This window comes from Pygocentrus nattereri, chromosome 3, assembly GCF_015220715.1.
Source record: "Pygocentrus nattereri isolate fPygNat1 chromosome 3, fPygNat1.pri, whole genome shotgun sequence".
Lineage (NCBI taxonomy): Eukaryota > Metazoa > Chordata > Actinopteri > Characiformes > Serrasalmidae > Pygocentrus > Pygocentrus nattereri.
Genome location: NC_051213.1, coordinates 51,407,067 through 51,434,703, shown reverse-complemented (window position 1 = coordinate 51,434,703; position 27,637 = coordinate 51,407,067). Strand labels below are relative to the sequence as shown.

At 43.6% G+C, this 27,637-nt stretch overlaps 1 protein-coding gene across 2 annotated transcripts in view; it reads left to right on the top strand.

Moving 5' to 3' along the window:
- LOC108413261 (dynein heavy chain 11, axonemal) overlaps positions 1-27,637 on the top strand; it is a 119,650-nt gene that overhangs the window by 77,231 nt on the left and 14,782 nt on the right. The window contains exons 59-71 of one of the 2 annotated variants that reach the window (XM_037536462.1): positions 257-400; positions 1,478-1,660; positions 3,121-3,222; positions 3,974-4,108; positions 8,716-8,889; positions 9,659-9,894; positions 10,999-11,121; positions 20,317-20,521; positions 20,825-20,989; positions 21,464-21,604; positions 23,145-23,315; positions 25,803-25,925; positions 26,652-26,845. In XM_037536462.1, the coding sequence (XP_037392359.1) occupies positions 257-400; positions 1,478-1,660; positions 3,121-3,222; positions 3,974-4,108; positions 8,716-8,889; positions 9,659-9,894; positions 10,999-11,121; positions 20,317-20,521; positions 20,825-20,989; positions 21,464-21,604; positions 23,145-23,315; positions 25,803-25,925; positions 26,652-26,845 (2,096 nt within the window). The remainder of the gene's footprint in view (positions 1-256; positions 401-1,477; positions 1,661-3,120; positions 3,223-3,973; positions 4,109-8,715; positions 8,890-9,658; positions 9,895-10,998; positions 11,122-20,316; positions 20,522-20,824; positions 20,990-21,463; positions 21,605-23,144; positions 23,316-25,802; positions 25,926-26,651; positions 26,846-27,637) is intronic. The other variant, XM_037536464.1, reaches the window with a different exon arrangement.

The following is a 27,637-nucleotide window of genomic DNA, read 5'->3' as shown; positions in this document are numbered from 1 at the left end:
CGACTCTAAATGTAGGTATTGTGATATAAACCGAGTCCGTTCTACAGTTTCTCATTAGGCTGAATGAATAACCGACTCTAAATGTAGGTATTGTGATATAAACTGAATCATTAGCTTTAATGGGATTTTTTCAGTGATCTGTAAAGCTCACATATAACAGTAGATCTGAAAGGGCTCACCTGTGGGTGGAGCGTGTGTGGATGGGCTGATACCCTGTGGTATTTTGAGGTGTGTTTAAGGTGACGTTGCTGTGCAGGTGAACCTGACGGAACTAAAGACGTTCCCCAATCCTCCAGACGCTGTGAGTAACGTCCTGGCTGCTGTGATGGTTCTCTTGGCTCCATGTGGACGTGTTCCTAGGGAGCGCGGCTGGAAGGCTGCCAGGGTCTTCATGGGCAAGGTGAGGCTGTTGTGAAAAAGCCCCCCCCACCACCACCACCACCACCACCGCGGTGCTTCAGTCTGATTCATGTGGCTCTAATCCACTAGCAGGCCTTGACCTGCAGACCTTGACTGTATGAGTGGTGCTTTTAATACAGCGCCTGTATTTCCACACAGGGAGGTTTAGATGAATGTCTGATGAAACAGGACCTCGACGAGTTCGTGTGCCTCTGATTCGACACAGTACATCAAATAGATGCGTAATAGAGCCGATGTGTGGTGATGGTAGCCAAGCACTGATCTGCATACACTCGCCACATAATCTCAACAAAAACAGACTAATTCATTTCATTAACTTACATTTTACTCAATCAGCACATTCAGTTCATTTAAACTTAAAAATGATGGAACATTTTCTGAATTGTCATAACGAGGCGACGCCCCTTTCCTTAAGCTGCCTCGACAACATGGATGATGCTTCAAAGGGTTTTTCAGTAAACATAATGGTTCTATATAACACAAAGATCCCTTTGCATGATTAAAGGGTTCTTTGGATCATGAAATTGTTCTTCAGAATGATGGAGAATGTGCTATATATAGAACCCTTCAAAGGGTTCTCTATAGCACCAAAAAGCACCCTCCCCCTCCACTTACAGTCCCTCCCCCTCTACTTACGGCCCCGCCCCCTCTACTTATGGCCCTGCTCCCTCTATCTACAGTCCTTCCCCCTCTATCTATGGTCCCCCCCCTCTAGCTACAGCCCCTCCCCCTCTATCTACGGTCCCTCCCCCTCTATCTACGGTCCCTCCCCCTCTAGCTATGGCCCCTCCCCCTCTTTCTATGGTCCCTCCCCTCCATAGACAGTCCCTCCCCCTCTGTCTACAGTCCCCCCCCCCCTCTACAGCCCCCCCCATCTACAGCCCCTCCCCCTCAGTCTACAGCCCCTCCCCCTCTTTCTACAGCCCCCCCATCTACAGCCCCTCACCCTCTATCTAAGGTTCCTCCCCCTCTACAGTCCCTCCCCCTCCGTCTACAGCCCCTCCCCCTCCTGTGAGAGATCCTTTGGTTCTGCAGTAAATCTGTCATCTTCCTGCAGGTGGACGACTTCCTGCAGGCGCTGGTGGGCTACGATAAGGAGCACATCCCTGACCAGTGTCTGACTGTGGTGAAGCAGGAGTATCTCAACAACCCTGGGTTTCAGCCTCACCTCGTACGCACCAAGTCCTACGCCGCCGCCGGCCTCTGCGCCTGGACCATCAACATAGTCCGCTACTACGAGGTGAGGGAGTGGGAAATTTCAGATTTACCGAGCTTCTCCCTCCAACCTGGACGTTGCCGTTTAGCCAGGACATGTTTAGTGTCTGGAATTTGCTTCTTTAGTTTGACGCTGCAGTGAATGCAGTGAAGTTCTGCTTTAAAAGCCCAGGGAAGCCGAGGCCACCTCATCTTTAGTGTAGGTTAATCTCGCAGACAGTCCTCCGTGTGTCCTGTCAGTAGCTTCCCAGCGTCTCTGAATCGCCAGTTTCATTCTCTTCTTTTGATGTAAACTGGGCGGTGCTAATCTTGGGTAGCATGTACATAAGCAGTACCCTCACCAATCACGACTGATGTGGGTTGTCCGTGTTCCCTGGATGCAGATGCAGCAGTAAAACGAATTAAAAGGTTCTCCACAGCAGAGCTTTTTCAGTGAGTGGACACAGCGGGTCTCCTGCACTCGCGCTGATGTCTCCAGTCCTGCTTCAGTGCTGTTGCAGGACGGACTGAGAGCTGTCAGTCACTGCCTATTAGAATATTAAGCCACACCCACCCCGCTAAGATAGGTCTGATCAGCAGGTTTTAAGGCATTTTTATTATATTTGTCTTTACTTCATTCATGCTACTTCACACTGTGCTGGATGTTCAATTGCAGCATCATACAGACACTAATATTGTCCATTGTCTGGGACTTGAGGTCAGGTTAGGGTTAACCCTAACTCTAACCCTAACTCTAACCCTAACTCTAACCCTAACTCTAACCCTAACTCTAACCCTAACTCTAACTCTAACCTTAACTCTAACCTTAACCTTAACTCTAACCCTAACTCTAACCCTAACTCTAACCTTAACTCTAACCCTAACTCTAACCCTAACTCTAACTCTAACCTTAACTCTAACCTTAACTCTAACCCTAACTCTAACCCTAACTCTAACCCTAACTCTAACCCTAACTCTAACTCTAACCTTAACTCTAACCTTAACTCTAACCCTAACTCTAACCCTAACTCTAACCCTAACTCTAACCTTAACTCTAACCTTAACTCTAACCCTAACTCTAACCCTAACTCTAACCCTAACTCTAACCCTAACTCTAACTCTAACCTTAACTCTAACCTTAACTCTAACCTTAACTCTAACCCTAACTCTAACTCTAACCTTAACTCTAACCTTAACTCTAACCCTAACTCTAACCCTAACTCTAACCCTAACTCTAACCCTAACTCTAACTCTAACTCTAACCTTAACTCTAACCTTAACTCTAACTCTAACTCTAACTCTAACCTTAACTCTAACCCTAACTCTAACCCTAACTCTAACTCTAACCTTAACTCTAACCTTAACTCTAACCCTAACTCTAACTCTAACTCTGTAGGATCTCAGTTAAAAACTTGAATTGTGTTCGTCCTGCTGTTCCTGTTTGTAGGTACCGGTGGGTCTGAGTCTGATCCTCCAGTTCAGCCGTGTTTTCTGCTTGTTTTTCAGGTGTACTGTGAAGTGGCTCCAAAGCGTCAGGCTCTTTCTCAGGCCAACGCTGAACTGGACAGTGCTACGGCCAAACTGCTCAGCGTTAGGAAGAAACTGGATGTGAGTGTTGATTTCTTTTTAGCCTATAGAACCTTAGAACCCCAAACAGGAGGGGAGTTCTTAGGATTAGACGGTTCCCTCTGCATTTCGTCTGTACTTACTTTAGCCCTGCCGGACACATCCTGTATAAACAAAAATAACATACAGCTGCACTATTAACACTTCCTAATGTGTGGCCACAAGATAGTAAGGTGTGGGAATGAGATCATGCCTTATTAAGCTGTCTGTAAATGATAATTAATGATGAATGGACCAAAATAAATGGCTCAGAATCTTTTTACATCAAAGCTAAAATGTTTTACTTTCTCCTGTCTTTACCGTTTTGTAGATACGGGTTTTTTTTCTGAAGTTTAGATTTTTATGTTTATGTTTAGATTTTGTGGTGTCACAATCAACGCCTGTTCATCTACAGCAGTTTAGCTCCATCCGTTCATTCTGAGCTCATAAGGAGTGATTTAGCTTGGACTCAGGCAGCCAATCAGAACAGAGCTCATGTACATGTATCAGTATATCCGTGTATATATATTTATGTACGTATATCACTGTCAAGGCTCTCGCACAGCGAGAGAAGCAGTGTGTTTAATTCTCTACAGGAAGGAGAGTCTGGAAAATGACCACGTCAAAATGAACAATGTGGCCAAACGTGATAAACAGAGATTTGGGCTTTGGGTTCTTTAACATGCCGATACGCTTTTCATTCATTCAAGTGGAAGATTTTTAATCCTGTCATTAAAATGTGTTTTTCGCTCAGGATCTGGACGGACACCTGCAGAACCTCACGGCTCAGTTTGAGCGAGCGGCGGCCGAGAAGCTGCGCTGCCAGGAGGAGGTGACCCGCACCAGGACGACCATAGAGCTGGCCAATCGGCTGGTGGGAGGCCTGCAGGTACTGGCTGGAATTTGGAGGGCAGGAAAGACCTGCATCACTGGTCTGGATGGAAAAACCTGCAGTGGGTCCAAAAGTCTGAGAGCACTAATGAGAATCGCATCGGTCTTACCTTCATTTCTCGTTCATGATCAGTGGCGTCCTCAGCGCAACAGTTCCACTGAAATGTAGAATCTTTGAAATATTCAGAATTTCATGCTATTTGGTGGTGTCCCCCTTCAGTTAGTGAGAGCGAGCTCCAGCTGCCCTCCTTTATAAAATACACAATTTGTTCCTCACTCTTAAAGAAGGTGCTTCAAAGGTTCTTAGTAAAGAAAATGGTTCTAAGTGGAACCTTGAACGCTCAAAGAACGCTTTGCATTGAATATTGAATAGCTCTTCAGATTGCTGCGGAAAGTGCTCTATATGGTTCTTTCTAGAACCTCTTTTAAAGGGTTCTACTATTGTTAAGGTGTCAAGCTTGTAACAATAGAAGAACCCCTTTATAGAACTGTCTACAGCACGGAACACTTTCATGATACAAGGAATCCTTTAATCATGCAAATGGTTCTTTGAGTGTTCATGGTTCTATATAGAACCGTTTTCTTTAGTAAAGAACCCTTGAAGAGCTCTGCATCCATGACTGATGAATAAACGAATGACTGTAATGCTGGAACACTCTGGTTCTGCTGGTTCCAGCTCAGCGATGGGCTCTCGCGCTCGTTCACATTTAAAATGAAAAAATAAAAGGTTTTGGACGGCGCGGTTCCTCACCCTGCGGCTACGCTACATGCTAAGAGGGATACGGTTATGGCCTATAGGTTTGGCTGACAGCAGAGGTGCTGAGTTAGGAAGGAAGGGACTGGCCAAGCGGTCAGAGATCACTGCCCAGATGGAGGTGAGGAGAGAGAGCGAGAGAGAGCGAGAGAGAGCGAGAGAGAGAGACAGAGAGAGAACGAGAGAGCGAGAGACAGAGAGAGAGAGAGCGAGAGAGAGAGACAGAGAGAGAACGAGAGAGCGAGAGAGCGAGAGACAGAGAGAGAGAGAGCGAGAGAGCGAGAGAGAGCGAGAGAGAGCGAGAGAGAGCGAGAGAGAGCGACAGAGAGAGAGCGAGAGAGCGAGAGAGAGCGAGAGAGAGCGAGCGAGCGAGAGTGAGAGAGAGAGACAGAGAGAGAGCGAGCGAGAGAGCGAGAGCGAGAGAGAGCGAGAGAGAGCGAGAGCGAGAGCGAGAGAGAGCGAGAGAGAGAGCGAGAGAGAGAGCGAGAGAGAGAGCGAGCGAGAGAGCGAGCGAGAGAGAGCGAGAGAGAGAGACAGAGAGAGAGTGCGAGCGAGCGAGAGAGAGAGTGAGAGAGAGAGCAAGAGAGAGCGATGTAGAGTAAATGCTTACAGAGCAGTGCAAATAGTTTCAAAAACATTCTATTTAATATTCTGAAAATCTTTGAAAGTGGAATTCCACCCATTTTTCAAAAGCGGTTTGGTGTGAAACGCTCGGTTCTAGATAAACTGACTGAGTCAGAGCTCCTCACAGTGGTGGTGATGGGAACCAGACGTCCCTCTAAAAGCTCCTCACAGTGGTGGTGATGGGAACCAGACGTCCCTCTAAAAGCTCCTACAGAAAGTTCCTACATGAACTGGTTCTGAATTCACTGCCTGATGACTGAGACGCTGTTTTATGAGAGTTTAGAGAACTTCAACTCCATTCATGGTGGAGGGAGACATGCAGGGCGCTGTGCGGCAAAATAGTCCCCAGAGAAAACTCATTATTCCAGATTTTCCACTGTTTTCCATCACCAACATTCCATATAAGCTCAGAAAACCTGTGCAGGTTCTCTGGTGGTTCTGGATGGTAAATAAAGTGTCTATATCTGTGTTGTAGTCATGGCGACGCCTGGTTCCCATCACCACCGCTGTAAAGCCGTCTGAACCGTTTCACACCAAACCGTTCAGAATCTCTCTCAATGTCTCTCAATCTCCCTGAATCTCCCTGAATCTCTCTGAATCTCTCTGAATCTCCCTGAATCTCTCTGAATCTCTCTGAATCTCTCTGAATCTCCCTGAATCTCCCTGAATCTCTCTGAATCTCCCTGAATCTCTCTGAATCTCCCTGAATCTCCCTGAATCTCTCTCAATCTCCCTGAATCTCTCTGAATCTCCCTGAATCTCCCTGAATCTCTCTGAATCTCCCTGAATCTCTCTGAATCTCTCTGAATCTCCCTGAATCTCCCTGAATCTCCCTGAGTCTCTCTGAATCTCCCTGAATCTCCCTGAATCTCCCTGAATCTCTCTGGATCTCCCTGAATCTCTCTGAATCTCCCTGAATCTCTCTGAATCTCCCTGAATCTCTCTGAATCTCCCTGAATCTCCCTGAATCTCTCTGAATCTCCCTGAATCTCCCTGAATCTCTCTGAATCTCCCTGAATCTCCCTGAATCTCCCTGAATCTCTCTGAATCTCTCTGAATCTCCCTGAATCTCTCTGAATCTCCCTGAATCTCTCTGGATCTCCCTGAATCTCTCTGAATCTCTCTGAATCTCTCTGAATCTCCCTGAATCTCTCTGAATCTCTCTGAATCTCTCTGAATCTCCCTGAATCTCTCTGAATCTCTCTGAATCTCCCTGAATCTCCCTGAATCTCCCTGAATCTCTCTGAATCTCCCTGAATCTCTCTGAATCTCCCTGAATCTCCCTGAATCTCCCTGAATCTCTCTGAATCTCCCTGAATCTCTCTGAATCTCCCTGAATCTCCCTGAATCTCTCTGAATCTCTCTGAATCTCCCTGAATCTCTCTGAATCTCCCTGAATCTCTCTCTACCATCGTATCATGATAAATCAGTGAAACTCCCACTTAACATTTTAGTGCAGTTCATGTTTAATCAATTTGAATCCATTTCTAATTAACCCATTGAAAGATGCTTGTTAATCGTATTTCAGGGTGAAAAAGGTAAGAACTGCTCGGATTTCTTTCCCTCAGCATGCCCACACATTTATCCCCAGGATTATCCAAAATCTTTACCTCCATTAATGTGAAATAAAATGAACGCAGTATTTCTTTTTTTTTATTCAAAACGTTCGACTTTCCTCTTCAGGGAAATGAATGGGCCTCGAACCGGACAGCTTGGCTTTTAAACATATCAAGATAAATGATTTGTCTTTATGCCATTGACCTGGAAGCGATAGTGTTTAGACTAATAAATCAGCCCGTCTATATTTAATCATTAACTTACTGCAAAGCCTCAACAGCTGTTGGAAATTAAAAACACTTCACCCAGGACTGAGTGATATTCCAAGCAATCCATAATACATTAGGCTAAAATTATAGTGATTTTTAACTGTCTGAGAATTTATTATGCGACATGTTCTGGATGCTCGACCCCGCGAAGGCGACGCCGGGCGAGATTTATCACCGCGGGAGCGTCTTGGCGATATTATTGAAGTCCTAAACGAGGAGTAAATTGATGCGCAGCGAGGATGTAACTAAACTTTCAAAGCCAGTTTGGGTGAATTGTGGCTGTATACTTTATTCTCTCGTGGTCCTCCAGTGTGTGTGATCAGCGGGGAGGGAGCGCAATCAGCCGACGCGCCACACCCTCCTCCACACTGACAGCTGGTGCTGTGAAGCTGTCTGGATTCACCGTTGGCCTTTAGATGTTTACAGCAAGTTTTGTGACGGAGGAGCATTTCATTACACCTGAACGTCATTAACGTTAAATATAATATTAATATTTCCGCCTGGTCTCTGTCTGCTGTGTCTGTAGGGACAGTCAGTTATCACAGACCATCATTTCTTGGACAACTCTCTGAACTCACTGTAACAGACGTCTAATGTGAGTAATCAGAAATATGTGACCGAATGAGGTGAACGAGAAGCTCCAGCTGTTCCACCCTAACAGTGCAGGCTGAGAGAACATCTCACCAGCACCGCTCTTATGATCCTTTTACAGCTTTACAGCACTGTACACAGTGAAAACCCCCAAACTCTGGAATGATCTTCCAGAAGCTGTTCGGGACTCAGACACAGTCTCAATCTTTAAGACTAGGCTGAAAACTCACTTGTTCAGTTCAGCTTTTGGTAGCTAATGTTCCCCCTAGATGTGTTCACTACGTACAGTTTAACACAATTTAGTTCTTATTGAGCTTTTTTACATCAGTAACGGCAGCTGGTCGGGGGGTTCACTGCACTGATTACACCCCTGACCTGTGATAAAATCACCGTAACGCTCAGCCTCTCGTGGCTCGGTGCTTTCGTTATTTTTAGTTAGGACTAGTGTTGCCGTGGAGGGCTTTTGCTGTAATTTATTGCCAGAGTAGCGATGTGGGCGGAGTTTTCACAGGCTCCACCTGATCTCTATGGATACCAGAAAGCCTTCAGGAAACTAAAAGTAACCAGAACTGCTTTTTTACTGTGTACAGAGCTGTAAAGCTCTATAAACGTTCTAAAGAGCAGTGTTGGTGTGATGTTCTCACACTAACACCTGCACTGTTAGAGCGGAACATCTGGAGCTTCACGTTCACCTCATACAGGGTTTAGTTCCTAATGAAACGTGTTGTGGTGGTGGTTCTCCTCTGGTCACTGATGTTCTGTGAGCAGCGTGGTGAGTGTGTGAGGTTCCTGTTCTCTCTGTGTGCGCAGTGTGAGAACGTGCGCTGGTCTGAAGCCGAGCTGGAGCTGAAGGCCCAGCAGAAGACCCTGGTTGGGGACGTCCTGCTGGCCGCAGCGTTCGTCTCTTACGCCGGATATTTCTCACAGCACTACCGCCGGCAGCTCCTGGAGCTCTCGTGGAAGCCCTTCCTCGGACAGCTGAGCGTACGTCTCCGCCTCTTCCTGACGATCCACAGCTGTGGGTGTCAGTCATGCCTATGCTGGAGTGACAGCAGTGACTCTGCCAGTGTTGTGGTAGTCAGTGCTGTGACAGGTGGCAGCGCAGAGTGAACGCTCAGCCTACAGCTGTCATCGTCTTGCTGTACTATTAATTACATATTTAACTACCTTTCCAGTAGATTTGCACTCTGAACTGACAGGTTTGAACATCTTTCTATTGTTTTAATGTGAAAAAAGTAAAAACCGAGCCTGTAAGCATGACGTTACAGCAAATTCAGAATCATAACTACATATCTCAGCTCCTGCGTCTGCGCTTCCCGCGGTCTCTCCACCCTTTTCAGTGAATAACCAGTCGGAAATCATTCACGTGAGTTTACAGCACAGTCGCCTCGTTATACTATATTAATTACATATTTATATTACATATATTAACTATATATTTACACCAGGAACTACCTTCACATTAGATCTGCAGTCTGAGTCGACAGGTTTGAGCACTTTTATTGATTCAGTGAGAAAAAAGAACAAAAACAAGACAAACACAAATGTGGAATTTCGGGATCTGAACTTTCCACGTTTCTCCAGCCGTTTCAATGAATAACGGGTCAGTCACTGGTATAAAATCACAGCTCGGCTTTTTTCAGCGTTTTAGGGTTTAGTCTCCGCCCCCGTGTGGCGGGGTGCGAGTGGCGGGGGCTGACAGTGGAAATCACTGATGTGAATAGCTTCACTGTGTTTCTCCTCACACCTCCAGCCCCCCGTCCCGCTGACAGAAGGCCTGGACCCTGTCCTGCTGTTGGCTGACCAGGCCAGCGTGGCAGCCTGGCACAACCAGGGCCTGCCGGCGGATAGGCTGTCTATGGAGAACGCTGCCATCCTGACCCGCAGCCAGCGCTGCCCCCTGCTGGTGGACCCCCAGCAACAGGCCAGCAAGTGGCTCCGTAACCTGTATGGACCTGGACTGCGAGTCCTGCAGCACAGACAGAACGGGTGAGCAGGAGGGGCTTCATTAATCACCACTTAAAGGGGAACTCCACCAGTTCTCAGGATGTAAACACCGTGACTCAGAGTGGTTTGGTGTTCTATACAGAACCAATATGTTCCTCTATTGCTCATCATAACAATAGCAGAACCCATTTTGGTTCTGTATAGAACCACATACAACACATTTTCCGTCAATCTAAAGTGCCATTTCACCATTTCAGCGTGCAGTTGGGTCTTCAGTTGTCCGTGGTACAATTAATGTCTTTAACCTTGACTCGTCTTTTATAAGAGAATCTTTCATCCCTATCAGCCGATCTGCTGACCCCTCCTCTATCCAACCTTCTTCATTTTGGCAACCAGCATTTTCTACATTAGCTTCTTAAAGGTGCCATAGAAGTTTTATGATGTGTTGTTGTTGTTGTTGTTAAATGGAAGGAGCTGTAGCTAATATATGAGCCAACACAGCTTATAAACGTATAAATCCATGAAGTGCGGTTAACCGTGTGGTCAGCGTGTGGTCAGCAGAGACGTACAGGACTAGTGAAAATGTGTTCCGTCATCACAGATAACAGCTTCTGCATTCACTGCATTTCATATATTCAGTACAGTTTGAATGAATCTCAGTCCTTTCACATGTTAATACTTCTAATACTTTGCTCAAGCGCATTTTAGTGAGTAATCAACTTTTTTCCTGTTCCACTTCAGTCCTCCACGTTAAGGTTCTCTTTGGGGGTTCTGTTGTGTTGATTCAGCTCCTGTCCTGCTTTACTCCTCTCACTTTAGAGCTTTAGAGAGAACAGAGAAGAGCAGACTTCGGTTCTTGTGTTGAGACGCTGGGTGGCATTAGAAGGTTCTTGAACAGCTCTGAACACATCCTCACATTTCAGTCTCAGCAGCTGGGACAAAGATTAAGTGACTCACCCTTCTGTGGTGGCTGGATATGACTGCCTGTGTCTCTGAGGTCAGTAAGAACGTGTTCTTAGCAGAACGTGTTCTACCCAGCGCCGGTTCTACCCAGTTCTTCCCTCTCTTTTGTAAAGGGCCTGTACAGCTGTGTAGTCTGGACGAACTGTTGTACCGTGTTGGTTATGCATTGGCCTTGTGTTCCAGGTGTGTGGATGTGATTGAGGAGGCGCTGGTCAGTGGTGAAGCTGTGCTGATTGAGAACGTGGAGGAGAGAGTTGATCCAGTCCTGCAGCCTCTACTGACCAGAAACACAACCAACAGAGGAAGGCAAGGACTGCAGCAATTAATCAGTTTATTTGTGCTTCATGTTTAGTGGAATTAACTTTCAGCTAAATATCTATTTAGGGCTAATTAACGATTCAGCTGTGAACAGAGCCGTTCAGAGCCGTTTGGGTTCTAGAGGAATGTACCGAGTCACAGTGGTGGTGATGGGAACCAGACGTCCCTCTAAAAGCTCCTACAGAAAGTTCCTACATGAACTGGTTCTGAATTCACTGCCTGATGACTGAGACGCTGTTTTATGAGAGTTTAGAGAACTTCAACTCCATTCATGGTGGAGGGAGACATGCAGGGCGCTGTGCGGCAAAATAGTCCCCAAAGAAAACTCAGTATTCCAGATTTTCCACTATTTTCCATCATCAGCATTCCATATAAGCTCAGAAGACTCGTGTAGGTTCTCTGGTGGTTCTGGATGGTGAATAAAGTGTCTATATCTGTGTTGTAGTCATGGCGACGCCTGGTTCCCATCACCACCACTGTAAAGACGTCTGAACCGCTTCACACCAAACCGGCTCTGAGTCTCTCTGATTACTCCTCACACACTGAGTTATGGGTGAATTTTAAAAAAGGAGAATTTTGAAAATAAGACTAATTCCCTTTTATCTCCCATTCAGAAACGTAACCTGATGGGATTAAAATCTTGTTAAATCAAGCCATTTGTCCATTTATGAATGTGTCCTTTAAAATTGACTTCAGACTAAAACCTGCTAAACCCTAATTATGATTATTGTATTAAAACTAATGACCGGATACCCCCGATCAATCCTAACTGGACCAAACTGGGCCGAATGTGTCCGTGGTGACTGTTTCAGTGACCGTTTCAGGTCATTCTGAGCTCAGAAACTCCACAGTTCATGACCAGAAGCTCAGCTCTGAACAGCTGTTCACACAGAAATCCTCATATTTTACACTGAAACACTGAAAAGATGAAACTCTGACGCCTCTTAATGTTCCTCACTGACGTTCAGACTCCGGGACACGTTCACCTCCAAACAGGTCTACCTGCTCACCACGTGGCCATGAGGGACAGCGATGCAGCCTCACTTCCTGCTCTACAGTGCAGGGGTGTGGCTGCAATAAGGCCCCGCCCACTGGCTAAAACTCTGTTTTGGTCGGAACATGAAAACGTGAAACAGCATTTTTTTTATTTAAACATTTTTTTATTTAAGAATTTAATCGTTCTCCTTCACTTTAAAAGATTAAAAAACAGTGAAGGAGTAAAAAGCGTTTTATCTCCGTTTTTAGGCACTTCTTTACTGTTGACACTGAGAGAACGTAAAGACTGAAACAGTGAAGGAGTAAAAAGCGTTTTATCTCCGTTTTTAGGCGCTTCTTTACTGTTGACGCTGAGAGAACGTAAAGACTGAAACAGTGAAGGAGTAAAAAGCGTTTTATCTCCGGTTTTTAGGTGCTTCTTTACTGTTGACGCTGAGAGAATGTAAAGACTGAAACAGTGAAGGAGTAAAAAGCGTTTTATCTCCGGTTTTTAGGCACTTCTTTACTGTTGACTCTGAGAGAACGTAAAGACTGAAACAGTGAAGGAGTAAAAAGCGTTTTATCTCCGTTTTTAGGCGCTTCTTTACTGTTGACACTGAGAGAACGTAAAGACTGAAACAGTGAAGGAGTAAAAAGCGTTTTATCTCCGGTTTTTAGGCGCTTCTTTACTGTTGACGCTGAGAGAACGTAAAGACTGAAACAGTGAAGGAGTAAAAAGCGTTTTATCTCCGGTTTTTAGGCGCTTCTTTACTGTTGACGCTGAGAGAACGTAAAGACTGAAACAGTGAAGGAGTAAAAAGCGTTTTATCTCCGGTTTTTAGGCGCTTCTTTAATGTTGACGCTGAGAGAACGTAAAGACTGAAACAGTGAAGGAGTAAAAAGCGTTTTATCTCCGGTTTTTAGGCGCTTCTTTACTGTTGACGCTGAGAGAACGTAAAGACTGAAACAGTGAAGGAGTAAAAAGCGTTTTATCTCCGGTTTTTAGGCGCTTCTTTACTGTTGACGCTGAGAGAATGTAAAGACTGAAACAGTGAAGGAGTAAAAAGCGTTTTATCTCCGTTTTTAGGCGCTTCTTTACTGTTGACGCTGAGAGAACGTAAAGACTGAAACAGTGAAGGAGTAAAAAGCGTTTTATCTCCGGTTTTTAGGCGCTTCTTTACTGTTGACGCTGAGAGAACGTAAAGACTGAAACAGTGAAGGAGTAAAAAGTGTTTTATCTCCGGTTTTTAGGCGCTTCTTTAATGTTGACGCTGAGAGAACGTAAAGACTGAAACAGTGAAGGAGTAAAAAGTGTTTTATCTCCGGTTTTTAGGCGCTTCTTTACTGTTGACGCTGAGAGAACGTAAAGACTGAAACAGTGAAGGAGTAAAAAGCGTTTTATCTCCGTTTTTAGGCGCTTCTTTACTGTTAACGCTGAGAGAACGTAAAGACTGAAACAGTGAAGGAGTAAAAAGCGTTTTATCTCCGTTTTTAGGCACTTCTTTACTGTTAACGCTGAGAGAACGTAAAGACTGAAACAGTGAAGGAGTAAAAAGCGTTTTATCTCCGGTTTTTAGGCACTTCTTTACTGTTGACGCTGAGAGAACGTAAAGACTGAAACAGTGAAGGAGTAAAAAGCGTTTTATCTCCGTTTTTAGGCGCTTCTTTACTGTTGACGCTGAGAGAACGTAAAGACTGAAACAGTGAAGGAGTAAAAAGCGTTTTATCTCCGTTTTTTAGGCGCTTCTTTACTGTTGACGCTGAGAGAACGTAAAGACTGAAACAGTGAAGGAGTAAAAAGCGTTTTATCTCCGGTTTTTTAGGCGCTTCTTTACTGTTGACGCTGAGAGAACGTAAAGACTGAAACAGTGAAGGAGTAAAAAGCGTTTTATCTCCGTTTTTTAGGCGCTTCTTTACTGTTGACGCTGAGAGAACGTAAAGACTGAAACAGTGAAGGAGTAAAAAGCGTTTTATCTCCGTTTTTTAGGCGCTTCTTTACTGTTGACGCTGAGAGAACGTAAAGACTGAAACAGTGAAGGAGTAAAAAGCGTTTTATCTCGTTTTTTAGGTGCCTCTTTACTGTTAACGCTGAGAGAACGTAAAGACTGAAACAGTGAAGGAGTAAAAAGCGTTTTATCTCCGGTTTTTAGGCGCTTCTTTACTGTTGACGCTGAGAGAACGTAAAGACTGAAACAGTGAAGGAGTAAAAAGCGTTTTATCTCCGGTTTTTAGGCGCTTCTTTACTGTTGACGCTGAGAGAACGTAAAGACTGAAACAGTGAAGGAGTAAAAAGTGTTTTATCTCCGTTTTTTAGGCGCTTCCTTACTGTTGACGCTGAGAGAACGTAAAGACTGAAACAGTGAAGGAGTAAAAAGTGTTTTATCTCCGTTTTTTAGGCGCTTCTTTACTGTTGACGCTGAGAGAACGTAAAGACTGAAACAGTGAAGGAGTAAAAAGCGTTTTATCTCCGGTTTTTGGGCGCTTCTTTACTGTTGACGCTGAGAGAACGTAAAGACTGAAACAGTGAAGGAGTAAAAAGCGTTTTATCTCCGTTTTTAGGCGCTTCTTTACTGTTGACGCTGAGAGAACGTAAAGACTGAAACAGTGAAGGAGTAAAAAGCGTTTTATCTCCGGTTTTTAGGCGCTTCTTTACTGTTGACGCTGAGAGAACGTAAAGACTGAAACAGTGAAGGAGTAAAAAGTGTTTTATCTCCGGTTTTTAGGCGCTTCTTTAATGTTGACGCTGAGAGAACGTAAAGACTGAAACAGTGAAGGAGTAAAAAGTGTTTTATCTCCGGTTTTTAGGCGCTTCTTTACTGTTGACGCTGAGAGAACGTAAAGACTGAAACAGTGAAGGAGTAAAAAGCGTTTTATCTCCGTTTTTAGGCGCTTCTTTACTGTTAACGCTGAGAGAACGTAAAGACTGAAACAGTGAAGGAGTAAAAAGCGTTTTATCTCCGTTTTTAGGCACTTCTTTACTGTTAACGCTGAGAGAACGTAAAGACTGAAACAGTGAAGGAGTAAAAAGCGTTTTATCTCCGGTTTTTAGGCACTTCTTTACTGTTGACGCTGAGAGAACGTAAAGACTGAAACAGTGAAGGAGTAAAAAGCGTTTTATCTCCGTTTTTAGGCGCTTCTTTACTGTTGACGCTGAGAGAACGTAAAGACTGAAACAGTGAAGGAGTAAAAAGCGTTTTATCTCCGTTTTTTTAGGCGCTTCTTTACTGTTGACGCTGAGAGAACGTAAAGACTGAAACAGTGAAGGAGTAAAAAGCGTTTTATCTCCGGTTTTTTAGGCGCTTCTTTACTGTTGACGCTGAGAGAACGTAAAGACTGAAACAGTGAAGGAGTAAAAAGCGTTTTATCTCCGTTTTTTAGGCGCTTCTTTACTGTTGACGCTGAGAGAACGTAAAGACTGAAACAGTGAAGGAGTAAAAAGCGTTTTATCTCCGTTTTTTAGGCGCTTCTTTACTGTTGACGCTGAGAGAACGTAAAGACTGAAACAGTGAAGGAGTAAAAAGCGTTTTATCTCCGGTTTTAGGCGCTTCTTTACTGTTGACTCTGAGAGAACGTAAAGACTGAAACAGTGAAGGAGTAAAAAGCGTTTTATCTCCGGTTTTTAGGCGCTTCTTTACTGTTAACGCTGAGAGAACGTAAAGACTGAAACAGTGAAGGAGTAAAAAGCGTTTTATCTCCGGTTTTTAGGCGCTTCTTTAATGTTGACGCTGAGAGAACGTAAAGACTGAAACAGTGAAGGAGTAAAAAGCGTTTTATCTCCGTTTTTTAGGCGCTTCTTTAATGTTGACGCTGAGAGAACGTAAAGACTGAAACAGTGAAGGAGTAAAAAGCGTTTTATCTCCGTTTTTTAGGCGCTTCTTTACTGTTGACACTGAGAGAACGTAAAGACTGAAACAGTGAAGGAGTAAAAAGCGTTTTATCTCCGTTTTTAGGCGCTTCTTTACTGTTGACTCTAGTTCAGTCTGAGGCTGCGCTTCCCGTCAGAAGCGCGTCCAGCGCTGCTCTTCCCGTCAGAGCCGTTGAGAGGCGTTGAGCCCCGGCGGACGGTCAGCTGTGAGTTAGTACGATATGATCGCTCGCTGTTTAAATTGTAGATGAATCAGAGCTGCGTGAGCTGAATGGTGCCGGGCGGCGGTACTGATCGCGATCGATCGGCGGCTGATGGATGCGCGTTTGTTTGCTCAGATTCTTTGTGTGAGCTGAATGTGGAGCAGCTGCTCTGGACTGACTGATCAGTGTGTCTACACACTGGAGGGACAGTGGACTGAGGGTTTAGGCTGAGGCTGAGGGTTTAGGCTGAGGCTGAGGGTTTAGGCTGAGGGTTTAGGCTGAGAAGATCGTTAGTGATGGGCTCTGCTGAACAAACGCAGCTGTGCTTCTCTGCGTCGCTCTGAGACAGAAAAGACGGGACTTTAGTGATTTTCTCGTGATAAAAGCTGCTGGAGTGACTGTTTACATGCGGGGTTAATGTTTGTGTTTGAAGATGACATTTTATTATGACTTTAATTGAAATTGAATTGAGAAATATAGTTTTGTTTTGTTTTTTTTTAGGAGTGACAGAAACGCTTCTGTGCTAAAGTTTGGGCGCCCCTGGTTAAAATCCCTGTGTTTTGGTTTTCTGAGCGTAAATAAGTCACACGTCCTCTACAGAGACTCACTGCTGCACACTTAATACACACTTCATGTTTAGTTGACCAGTTTAACGTTTTTGGCACATAGAATATGAAGTTATTGCATTCTATATTTTATGTTTTATTATTGTCCAATGTGTTAAACTCAGGAAATAAATAGTGCAAACATTTACATATGACTGATATTCATTATAATTCTTTATACACTTTGAAAGGCACTAATAATAATAATAATAATAATAATAAATAATAAAAAAATAATAGAAAAGTAACGGTAGTTATTAAATAAGATTTTAGATTTTTTAGATATTTCTACAAATATTTAGATATTTGATATAATAATAATAATAATAATAATAGTAAAAGAATAATAGAAAAGTAATGATAATTATTAAATAAGATTTTAGATATTTCTACAAATATTTAGATATTTGATATAATAATAATAATAATAATAACATTAGTGAAATTTAAAGTAGCTCAAATGATAGTGACATTTTTATTGTATTTATGCTAATTTGTGTTTATTCTAATGATACATTTTATAAGCAAAAAAACATGTGTAATGCCAAGATAAAAGGTTTAAATAATGTGCTTAAGTGGCTAATACTCTTTATATTCTTTTACATATAATAATAATAATTGAAACCTGTGGACGCAGCATGAAGGCCCAGTGTAAATCTGTTATGATGTAACTGTTTTGAATATGTAATTATGGGATTTCCAGTGTAGCAGCGTGGCAGCAGCTCTGGTCCTCTAAGGGTTAATGTTGACTCTCCTTGACGAATAGTAAATAATCCAGGACTAAATTTAATCTAGAGCACCAGCTCAGCTCACAGCCTCCCTGTCTGTGCTCAGATGTGTGTCCGTTAGCGGCGTTGGCGGTCTAATCGGACCGATGCTGTCCGCAGGCAAACGGCCTTGAATAAAATCTGGAGGATCATCTTCCTCAGCAGCCAATATTTATCCCAATCTGCATTTCAATTAAATCAGGCCTGGCCGGCTGGACCTGCCGGCTTTTAATTTTTCCCTAATTACTGTCAGCCGGCGGCGCCGGGCCGAACGCCGGGGCTCCTCCACTGGAGCCCGGGCCCCATTCAGCTCTATATCTCTACAAGACGGAATTAATGTACTATTGATAGAACCATTACTCCACCAAATTAAAGTCCCAGCTGATGGATCGGCTCGGGCTCCTCCGTCAGACATGAAAGGAATAATTAGTATTCATTACTTCACACTCCGCAACATTCCAATTATTAATGAACTTCAGCCGCCGAGCCGCACCAGATTCATCACGGCCACCACGGCCGGGCCGGATTGATCACGGTTAGAGAGCGGTGTGGGTCACCCGCAGGAATAAGGCCAGAGTCAGATTAAACATGCCAAGGGTCAGCAGGCGCAGGTACGGGAGCGTTTAAAGGGCCAAACCTGAGACCCTCTTTATTAAGGACTGCATTCCAGTCATTACGCTGCATTAAAGGGCCAATACCAAAGAAAATGTTCTAAATTGTCCTTTAAAAATGAGGACATTTGGAGTATCGGACACCAGGATTTTCAGACGGAGTACTGTGTGTGTATTTTAGCACCTGCTGATACCGAGTCCGGTCCCAGGCTGAGCACCTACTCCTATCTGTTAGTGTAAATGAGTGTAAAGCACCTGGTTTTAATGAAGTGCATTAGCTCGCTCTGCTACATTGCGTTACATACAAGTGATTTGTGGTATGTTTTTAGTTATTGTTTCATTTTAATTATTCTGTTCTCATTTATTTTATTATAATTATATTGCCAAGCTATTCTTTAAAATCTTTTATTTCTTCATTTAATTCATTAATTGTATTTTTATTTATCTTTATTTAATCTTAAGTTTCTATATTGTAATTTTAATGACCTATTTGTTTTCATTTTTATTCACTACTATAATTAATACTTTCTCTGCATGTGTTATGTTGCTACTGTTTAACTTCTCAGTCCCTGCTCTCTGTTTTGGCTCGGCTACCTTGTAAATGAGGGTCTCTGAGTTTAAGTACAGGTTAATTCGTTCATTGCTGTGCTAGTGATCTCTGATCGAGCAGCGCTGCAGTGGAGAAGAGCGAGTTTTGTTCCCCATCAGAAAAGCTCTTCTGTACAGCTGGAAGTAGTTTGTCTCTTTCAGCAGCAGCACAGCGACAGCAGGAATCACATGCGAGGAGCTCACGCTTCCAGTTGTTTGATTGGCTGGTTGGCTGTAGCTGAATGTCCTCTAAAGCCAGACAGATGCTGTGTGATGTTAGAGATCTTGTTCTTTGGTGACTCACTGCATGTTTGAATAGACCATCGTGTTCAGACAAAGCTATGATTTATAAACTCACACTGTACGAAATGCTCCGTCTCACTGACCTGCTACGGGAAATCCAGCCTCTACAGACGCTCTGACTACAGACTGTTATCAATAAAGCTGATTCACTCAGAATAACCGAGTACCGAGCAAACATGCTGAGCAGCGCTGATAGCACTGAGCACTGAGGCTAAAGCAGGCGCTGATGTTCACAGCAGGACAGTTCGGTCTCTCTACAGCCTGATTTACAGAAAAATCACCATATTAACATTTATACCTCGATATTCTACTCAGTCTAACAGAGTAAAGTCACATAGATGGACTTTGGTAGGAAGTGTTGACTTTTTCTCCTCTGTTTTATTGGCCTACCGGTCTCCACCTGTGTTGGGGAAGCGGATGTGATTGTGTGTTTATGAACAGTCTATAATCTCTGTGTATCCTGGTGGGAATCTGTCGAGGTGGAATGTTTAAACTGAGCGACGGCTTTGTGTCCGACTGTGACGGAGTCAGTGACTCTTCTCTGAGTGATCAGAACCTCCTTCACCGAGTTTGTTCATTAGTGCAGCAGCTACACTCGGCCTACGGCACAGCACTCGAGTATGATACCAATATCAATATCGATGCATCCCTAGCTTGATGTAAAGATTTTTTGTGTTTGAAAGTCCAGTTTTTATTTGTAAACTAATTTGCTGCACCAGCCCATTTTTATTATGCTAGCTTTTTTTGTGATGTCACAAAAAACACCACCTGTCCACCCTGCAACAGATTAGAGCTTTCTGTGGTTGAAGAATCATCTCTTTTAACCGCACAAAAGTCCTCAGGAAAAAAATCTGGAATTTGTTATTTTTGATCAAATAACTATTAATCACATAAAGTGTGATGAAAAACTATGAGGAAATATATGAACAGCAAATATACGAGAATTAAATGCCTGAAATTGTTATTTTTAAATTATACTGTTTAAATATGATTACAGATGAAATTATAAAATCATAGCCGCTTTCAGCAAAAAATGGAAAATGTTTTTACTTTTTATATAATAATAATAATAATAATAAATTATTGTTGTTGTTAATAATAATAATAATAATAATAATAATATTATCATCACATACTATATACGTAAATAATCTTTCTTTATGTGGCACTGTCAGTGTGTTGAGTTCCTCAGTGGGAGGGTGAATTTCAGCCAGGTGGTTTGTGCGGTCAGACCTGCCAACTGTTTAATACCTGATCTGCTTGCAGGTCGATCAGACTGGGCGGGAAGCAGTGTGAGTATAACAGCAGCTTCCGGCTCCTTCTGCACACTAAACTGGCCAACCCTCACTTCCCCCCGGAGCTGCAGGCCCAGACCACCCTCATTAACTTCTCAGTGACGCGAGTCGGGCTGGAGGAGCAGCTCCTGGGTCAGGTGGTCACCCACGAGAGGCCTGACCTGGAGAGGCTGAAGGTCAGATACAGACACACCCTGCACACTGCAGCTAGAGTCACTCAGGGGTCTTCCTCGACAGTAGAGCTGGACCCTAATATTCCACTGTTCGGATATTCATTTGTTGGGCGGGTATCCAGTTTGTAGTTTTGGGGTTCAGATATTAGATGTCCTTTATCGTAGGGTATCAATGAAGGTGAACTGCGAAATATGTTTGGGGTTCTCGTTAGAAGCTTAGCCGACTCGAGGTTAAAAACACATGAAACCCACCACTCCACCCGTATTCAGGCTCTTCAGTAGCTGTGTGTTTGTTCCTGTGTCCAGTTGGAGCTGAGCGTCCAGCAGAACGTGTGTCAGATCGAGCTGAAGCAGTTGGAGGAGGAACTGCTGAACCGGCTCTCCGCCGCTGAGGGAAGCTTCCTGAGAGATGCAGCTTTAGTGGAGCAGCTGGAACACACCAAGAGCACGGCCACCGTCATCCACAGCAAGGTGGAGAACACTCTAGAACACATCAGCTCACTGCTGCGTTACGCTAATTAAGGTTATTCCCTTCCCACGTGCACAGATGAGTTTCTGTTTCCCTGTTGAAGACGTCAGTGTTCATATCTTGTTAAAAGGTCTGCCTAGTTCAGCAGTTAGCACCAGTGTTTGGGCATGTTTTGGAGGCTGCTGAGTTCCAAACACCTAAGCTAAACCAACTTCCCATAAAAGATGATACCACACTTAAGAGTCTCCCATCGCTCAGTGCCCAGATAGCACTGTTGGTCAAGGCTGTCGACACATTGACCATGATAGATATGTAAATATCTGAAATGTGACTGCAGTTCGTCTGAAATGGTGCTTGAAGCTGAAGGAATGAGAGAATTCTTCTCAGTGTGCTAATAATCTGCCGTTCAAACAGGATCTCAGCATCACTGCGTTAGACTAACAGCGGGAATCTTGTGTGTCTGTGTGTCTCTCCAGGTTGCCGAGGCGAGAGAGACTGAACTGAAGATCGACGCGGCCCGAGAGCTCTATCGCCCTGTAGCACAGAGAGCGGCTCTTCTCTACTACATCATTAAAGACCTGCACTGCATCAACCCCATGTACCAGTATTCACTCCAGGTAAACTACCTACTGTAGCCCAGCTAGAGTCAGTTAGCCAGCTGCACCGTCTGTTCTATGTCATGTCCTCATGTTAAGGTGCTCGCAAATACAAATAAACAAATCAATACAAAAAACATTAAATCAGCATTTCACTGAATTTGGGTATTCTAGGTATATTAGTGTCTTTTTTAGTATCTCCTAGTGTCTTTTTTAGTATCTCCTAGTGTCTTTTTTAGTATCTCCTAGTGTCCTTTTTAGTATCTCCTAGTGTCTTTTTTAGTATCTCCTAGTGTCTTTTTTAGTATCTCCTAGTGTCCTTTTTAGTATCTCCTAGTGTCTTTTTTAGTATCTCCTAGTGTCCTTTTTAGTATCTCCTAGTGTCTTTTTTAGTATCTCCTAGTGTCTTTTTTAGTATCTCCTAGTGTCTTTTTTAGTATCTCCTAGTGTCCTTTTTAGTATCTCCTAGTGTCTTTTTTAGTATCTCCTAGTGTCTTTTTTAGTATCTCCTAGTATCTTTTTTAGTATCTCCTAGTGTCCTTTTTAGTATCTCCTAGTGTCCTTTTTAGTATCTCCTAGTGTCCTTTTTAGTATCTCCTAGTGTCTTTTTTAGTATCTCCTAGTGTCTTTTTTAGTATCTCCTAGTATCTTTTTTAGTATCTCCTAGTGTCCTTTTAGTATCTCCTAGTGTCTTTTTTAGTATCTCCTAGTGTCCTTTTTAGTATCTCCTAGTGTCCTTTTTAGTATCTCCTAGTGTCTTTTTTAGTATCTCCTAGTATCTTTTTTAGTATCTCCTAGTGTCTTTTTTAGTATCTCCTAGTGTCCTTTTTAGTATCTCCTAGTGTCTTTTTTAGTATCTCCTAGTGTCTTTTTTAGTATCTCCTAGTATCTTTTTTAGTATCTCCTAGTGTCCTTTTTAGTATCTCCTAGTGTCCTTTTTAGTATCTCCTAGTGTCTTTTTTAGTATCTCCTAGTGTCCTTTTTAGTATCTCCTAGTGTCTTTTTTAGTATCTCCTAGTATCTTTTTTAGTATCTCCTAGTGTCCTTTTTAGTATCTCCTAGTGTCCTTTTTAGTATCTCCTAGTGTCTTTTTTAGTATCTCCTAGTGTCTTTTTTAGTATCTCCTAGTGTCCTTTTTAGTATCTCCTAGTGTCTTTTTTAGTATCTCCTAGTGTCTTTTTTAGTATCTCCTAGTGTCTTTTTTAGTATCTCCTAGTGTCCTTTTTAGTATCTCCTAGTGTCTTTTTTAGTATCTCCTAGTGTCCTTTTCATTCCAAATGTCTAAAACAGCATCTAAGAAAGGTTTTCCGTACATTCCCTGTATGGGTTGTTTGGAGGGCATCAGCACACACTAGCACACGCTGCCATGCTATACTGACAGTACTTGGTTCTTATGTGGCACAACAGGGTCAGAAATGCCAAATCAACCTCAAATGATTTTCTATAGCGTCATAGACCTTCTGTCCATTGCTGGAAAATGTGAATATTCCAAAGCTGTATAAATGACGTAATTCAGCAACTGTCAGTGATTTGATTTAACTTGATCTACATCATCTCTCAGTCTTTCAGTGCCGTGTTCCACAGAGCGATCAACCGTGCTCCTCTCCACGAAGACGTGACGGCACGTGTCCACTCCCTCACTGAAGCGGTCACTTATTCAGTCTTCCAGTACACCAGCAGGGGGCTCTTTCAGAGGGACCGGCTCACCTTCCTGACCCACGCCGCCTTCCAGGTGAGTGGGATGAGCCACAACACCCCAAAACACCCACACACCCCCAATACTCCCTCCCCACCACCCTGTCATCGACATCAATCACTGCACTTTTCTGCCCCTACATTAAATTCCATTAGGCTCTGTCAGAGGAGCCGCTCCACTCTTATTGATTACCTCTCACAGCTCCCCTTCAGCTGGTCAGCGCTGACAGGAGGGAGGGCCGCCTGGCACAATGCAGATCCCTCTGAGAATGACACCTGCTTCACCTGCTGCTGGCAGTCTGCACAGTCAGGCCTGCAGTGATCAGTCAACAGGCTTCATTATGGAAAAATGTCATTTCCTGAAACACAAAAGTGTTCAGTTGTGATTTATTTGTTTACTAAAGTGATTTCTAAATGAATATTTATATTTATCAGCAAATATCTCTTTTAATGTGTTTTACATAATGTTCATATGATCCACACAGTCGCTCTGACAGACTGTAATACACTACAGGAAGCGTAGGGGGCGATACGGCTTCTAATGTTTCATTTAAAAAGCTCTATAATGTTCATATGATCCACACAGTCGCTCTGACAGACTGTAATACACTACAGGAAGCGTAGGGGGCGATACGGCTTCTACTGTTTCATTTAAAAAGCTCTATAATGTTCATATGATCCACACAGTCACTCTGACAGACTGTAATACACTACAGGAAGCGTAGGGGGCAATACGGCTTCTACTGTTTCATTTAAAAAGCTCTATAATGTTCATATGATCCACACAGTCGCTCTGACAGACTGTAATACACTACAGGAAGCGTAGGGGGCGATACGGCTTCTACTGTTTCATTTAAAAAGCTCTATAATGTTCATATGATCCACACAGTCGCTCTGACAGACTGTAATACACTACAGGAAGCGTAGGGGGCGATACGGCTTCTACTGTTTCATTTAAAAAGCTCTATAATGTTCATATGATCCACACAGTCGCTCTGACAGACTGTAATACACTACAGGAAGCGTAGGGGGCGATACGGCTTCTACTGTTTCATTTAAAAAGCTCTATAATGTTCATATGATCCACACAGTCGCTCTGACAGACTGTAATACACTACAGGAAGCGTAGGGGGCGATACGGCTTCTACTGTTTCATTTAAAAAGCTCTATAATGTTCATATGATCCACACAGTCGCTCTGACAGACTGTAATACACTACAGGAAGCGTAGGGGGCGATACGGCTTCTACTGTTTCATTTAAAAAGCTCTATAATGTTCATATGATCCACACGGTCGCTCTGACAGACTGTAATACACTACAGGAAGCGTAGGGGGCGATACGGCTTCTACTGTTTCATTTAAAAAGCTCTATAATGTTCATATGATCCACCCAGTCGCTCTGACAGACTGTAATACACTACAGGAAGCGTAGGGGGCGATACGGCTTCTACTGTTTCATTTAAAAAGCTCTGTAATGTTCATATGATCCACACAGTCGCTCTGACAGACTGTAATACACTACAGGAAGCGTAGGGGGCGATACGGCTTCTACTGTTTCATTTAAAAAGCTCTATAATGTTCATATGATCCACACAGTCGCTCTGACAGACTGTAATACACTACAGGAAGCGTAGGGGGCGATACGGCTTCTACTGTTTCATTTAAAAAGCTCTATAATGTTCATATGATCCACACAGTCGCTCTGACAGAGTGTAATACACTACAGGAAGCGTAGGGGGCGATACGGCTTCTACTGTTTCATTTAAAAAGCTCTATAATGTTCATATGATCCACACGGTCGCTCTGACAGACTGTAATACACTACAGGAAGCGTAGGGGGCGATACGGCTTCTACAGTTTCATTTAAAAAGCTCTATAATGTTCATATGATCCACACAGTCGCTCTGACAGACTGTAATACACTACAGGAAGCGTAGGGGGCGATACGGCTTCTACTGTTTCATTTAAAAAGCTCTATAATGTTCATATGATCCACACAGTCGCTCTGACAGACTGTAATACACTACAGGAAGCGTAGGGGGCGATACGGCTTCTACTGTTTCATTTAAAAAGCTCTATAACGTTCATATGATCCACACAGTCGCTCTGACAGACTGTAATACACTACAGGAAGCGTAGGGGGCGATACGGCTCCTACTGTTTCATTTAAAAAGCTCTATAATGTTCATATGATCCACACAGTCGCTCTGACAGACTGTAATACACTACAGGAAGCGTAGGGGGCGATACGGCTTCTACTGTTTCATTTAAAAAGCTCTATAATGTTCATATGATCCACACAGTCGCTCTGACAGACTGTAATACACTACAGGAAGCGTAGGGGGCGATACGGCTTCTACTGTTTCATTTAAAAAGCTCTATAATGTTCATATGATCCACACAGTCGCTCTGACAGACTGTAATACACTACAGGAAGCGTAGGGGGCGATATGGCTTCAGCTTCATTTGAACAGTACCCTTCCTTCCGTGAATATAGCTGGAGGTGAATCTCTGGTCTCTGTAGATTCTCCTGATGGATGGGTCCATTGAAGCAGAGGAGCTGGATCTGCTGTTGCGTCTACCTGTAGAGGGCACCAGTGGAAGTCCTGTGAGCTTCCTGTCTACACAGGCCTGGGGAGCCATCAGGGTAAGAACTGCCCGGTTATGACCTGCAGTCAGTTCTGCTCACGCTGTTTGGCTGTGTGGGTATAAACTATGTTGAAAATGTGTTGCAGTTCTAGGACTTCATTTGTTTATCTCATGGCTTTTTGTGAGAGAACATGTTTTACACCATGTTTCCAAAATGTCTGTGTAATTCTGCCATTGAGAAAATGGTTCAGACGTCTTTACAGTGGTGGTGATGGGAACCAGGCGTCGCCATGACTACAACACAGATATAGACACTTTATTTACCATCCAGAACCACCAGAGAACCTACACGAGTCTTCTGAGTTTATCTGGAATGTTGATGATGGAAAATAGTGGAAAGTCTGGAATAATGAGTTTTCTTTGGGGACTATTTTGCCGCACAGCGCCCTGCATGTCTCCCTCCACCATGAATGGAGTTGAAGTTCTCTAAACTCTCATAAAACAGCGTCTCAGTCATCAGGCAGTGAATCCAGAACCAGTTCATGTAGGAACTTTCTGTAGGAGCTTTTAGAGGGACGTCTGGTTCCCATCACCACCACTGTGAGGAGCTTTTAGAGGGACGTCTGGTTCCCATCACCACCACTGTGAGCAGCTCTGATGCATTTCATATCAAACCACTCTAATTTAAATCTTATCCAGTTAATTATGAAGAGGGTTTTGAGAAATCGTTGTCCTTTAATTGTAGTCCTAACAGTTCATGTCTGACCAAAACCTCCACCCTCAGGCCTTGTCGGTTCTGGAGGCGTTCCGGGGGCTGGACCACGATGTGGAGGGCTCAGCTAAGCGCTGGAGGAAGCTGCTGGAGTCTGAGTGTCCAGAGAGACAGCGCCTCCCTCTGGACTGGAAGAAGAAGAGCCCCATGCAGAAATTGATTATCCTCAGAGCCATGCGCCCAGACAGGATGAGCTACGCTCTCAGGTGAGCCCCTAAAGCACTGACCCTTCATTGCCTCCACTCAGGTATGAGTCCAAATGGCAGAGTTAGCTTGCAAATACTATGAAGTGTGTTAGGACATTTGGGGTCCTATCTGGTGGTCTTTTGCAGAAGAACACCTCTGTAAGGTCAGTAATCAGGAATTGGGCACCAGCTAATGCAGGGTAATCAGTAACATGGTCCCACAGTCCAAAGACATGCAGTCAGGCCAATTGGATATGCAAATTTGCCCCTAGGTGTGTGTGTCTGTCTGTCTGCCCTGCGATGGACTGGCGACCTGTCCAGGGTGTATCCTGCCTTCCGCCCGATGACCGCTGGGATAGGCTCCAGCACCCCCCCGCGACCCTGAGGGAGAAGCAGCTTAGAAAATGGATGGATGGATGGATGGACGCTTTAAAATGATGGTTCTTCAAGAGTTTAGTAAAGAAAAGAGTTTTATAGAGAAGCATGAACAATTAAAGGTGATCATAACATTAGAAGAACTTTTTAGTGCTATATAGAACCCTTTTCAAAAAGGTTCTACATAGTAAAATCATACGTTTTCAAATGAATTTGATAAACATCCATTTACATGCACTTGTTTTTGTACGGTACATTTCTATGTGTAATATTTCCGCAAACATTTTAAAATATATCTGGTCAATATGGCAAAGTTTGGACTGCATTTCAGAATCTACTGCAGCGTATCTGACATCTATTTCAGATATATAAAAATACGTGTGCATATATGTTTTAACATATGTTTGAGTATAAGTTCTAAGTAGGTGTGTGTGGTTG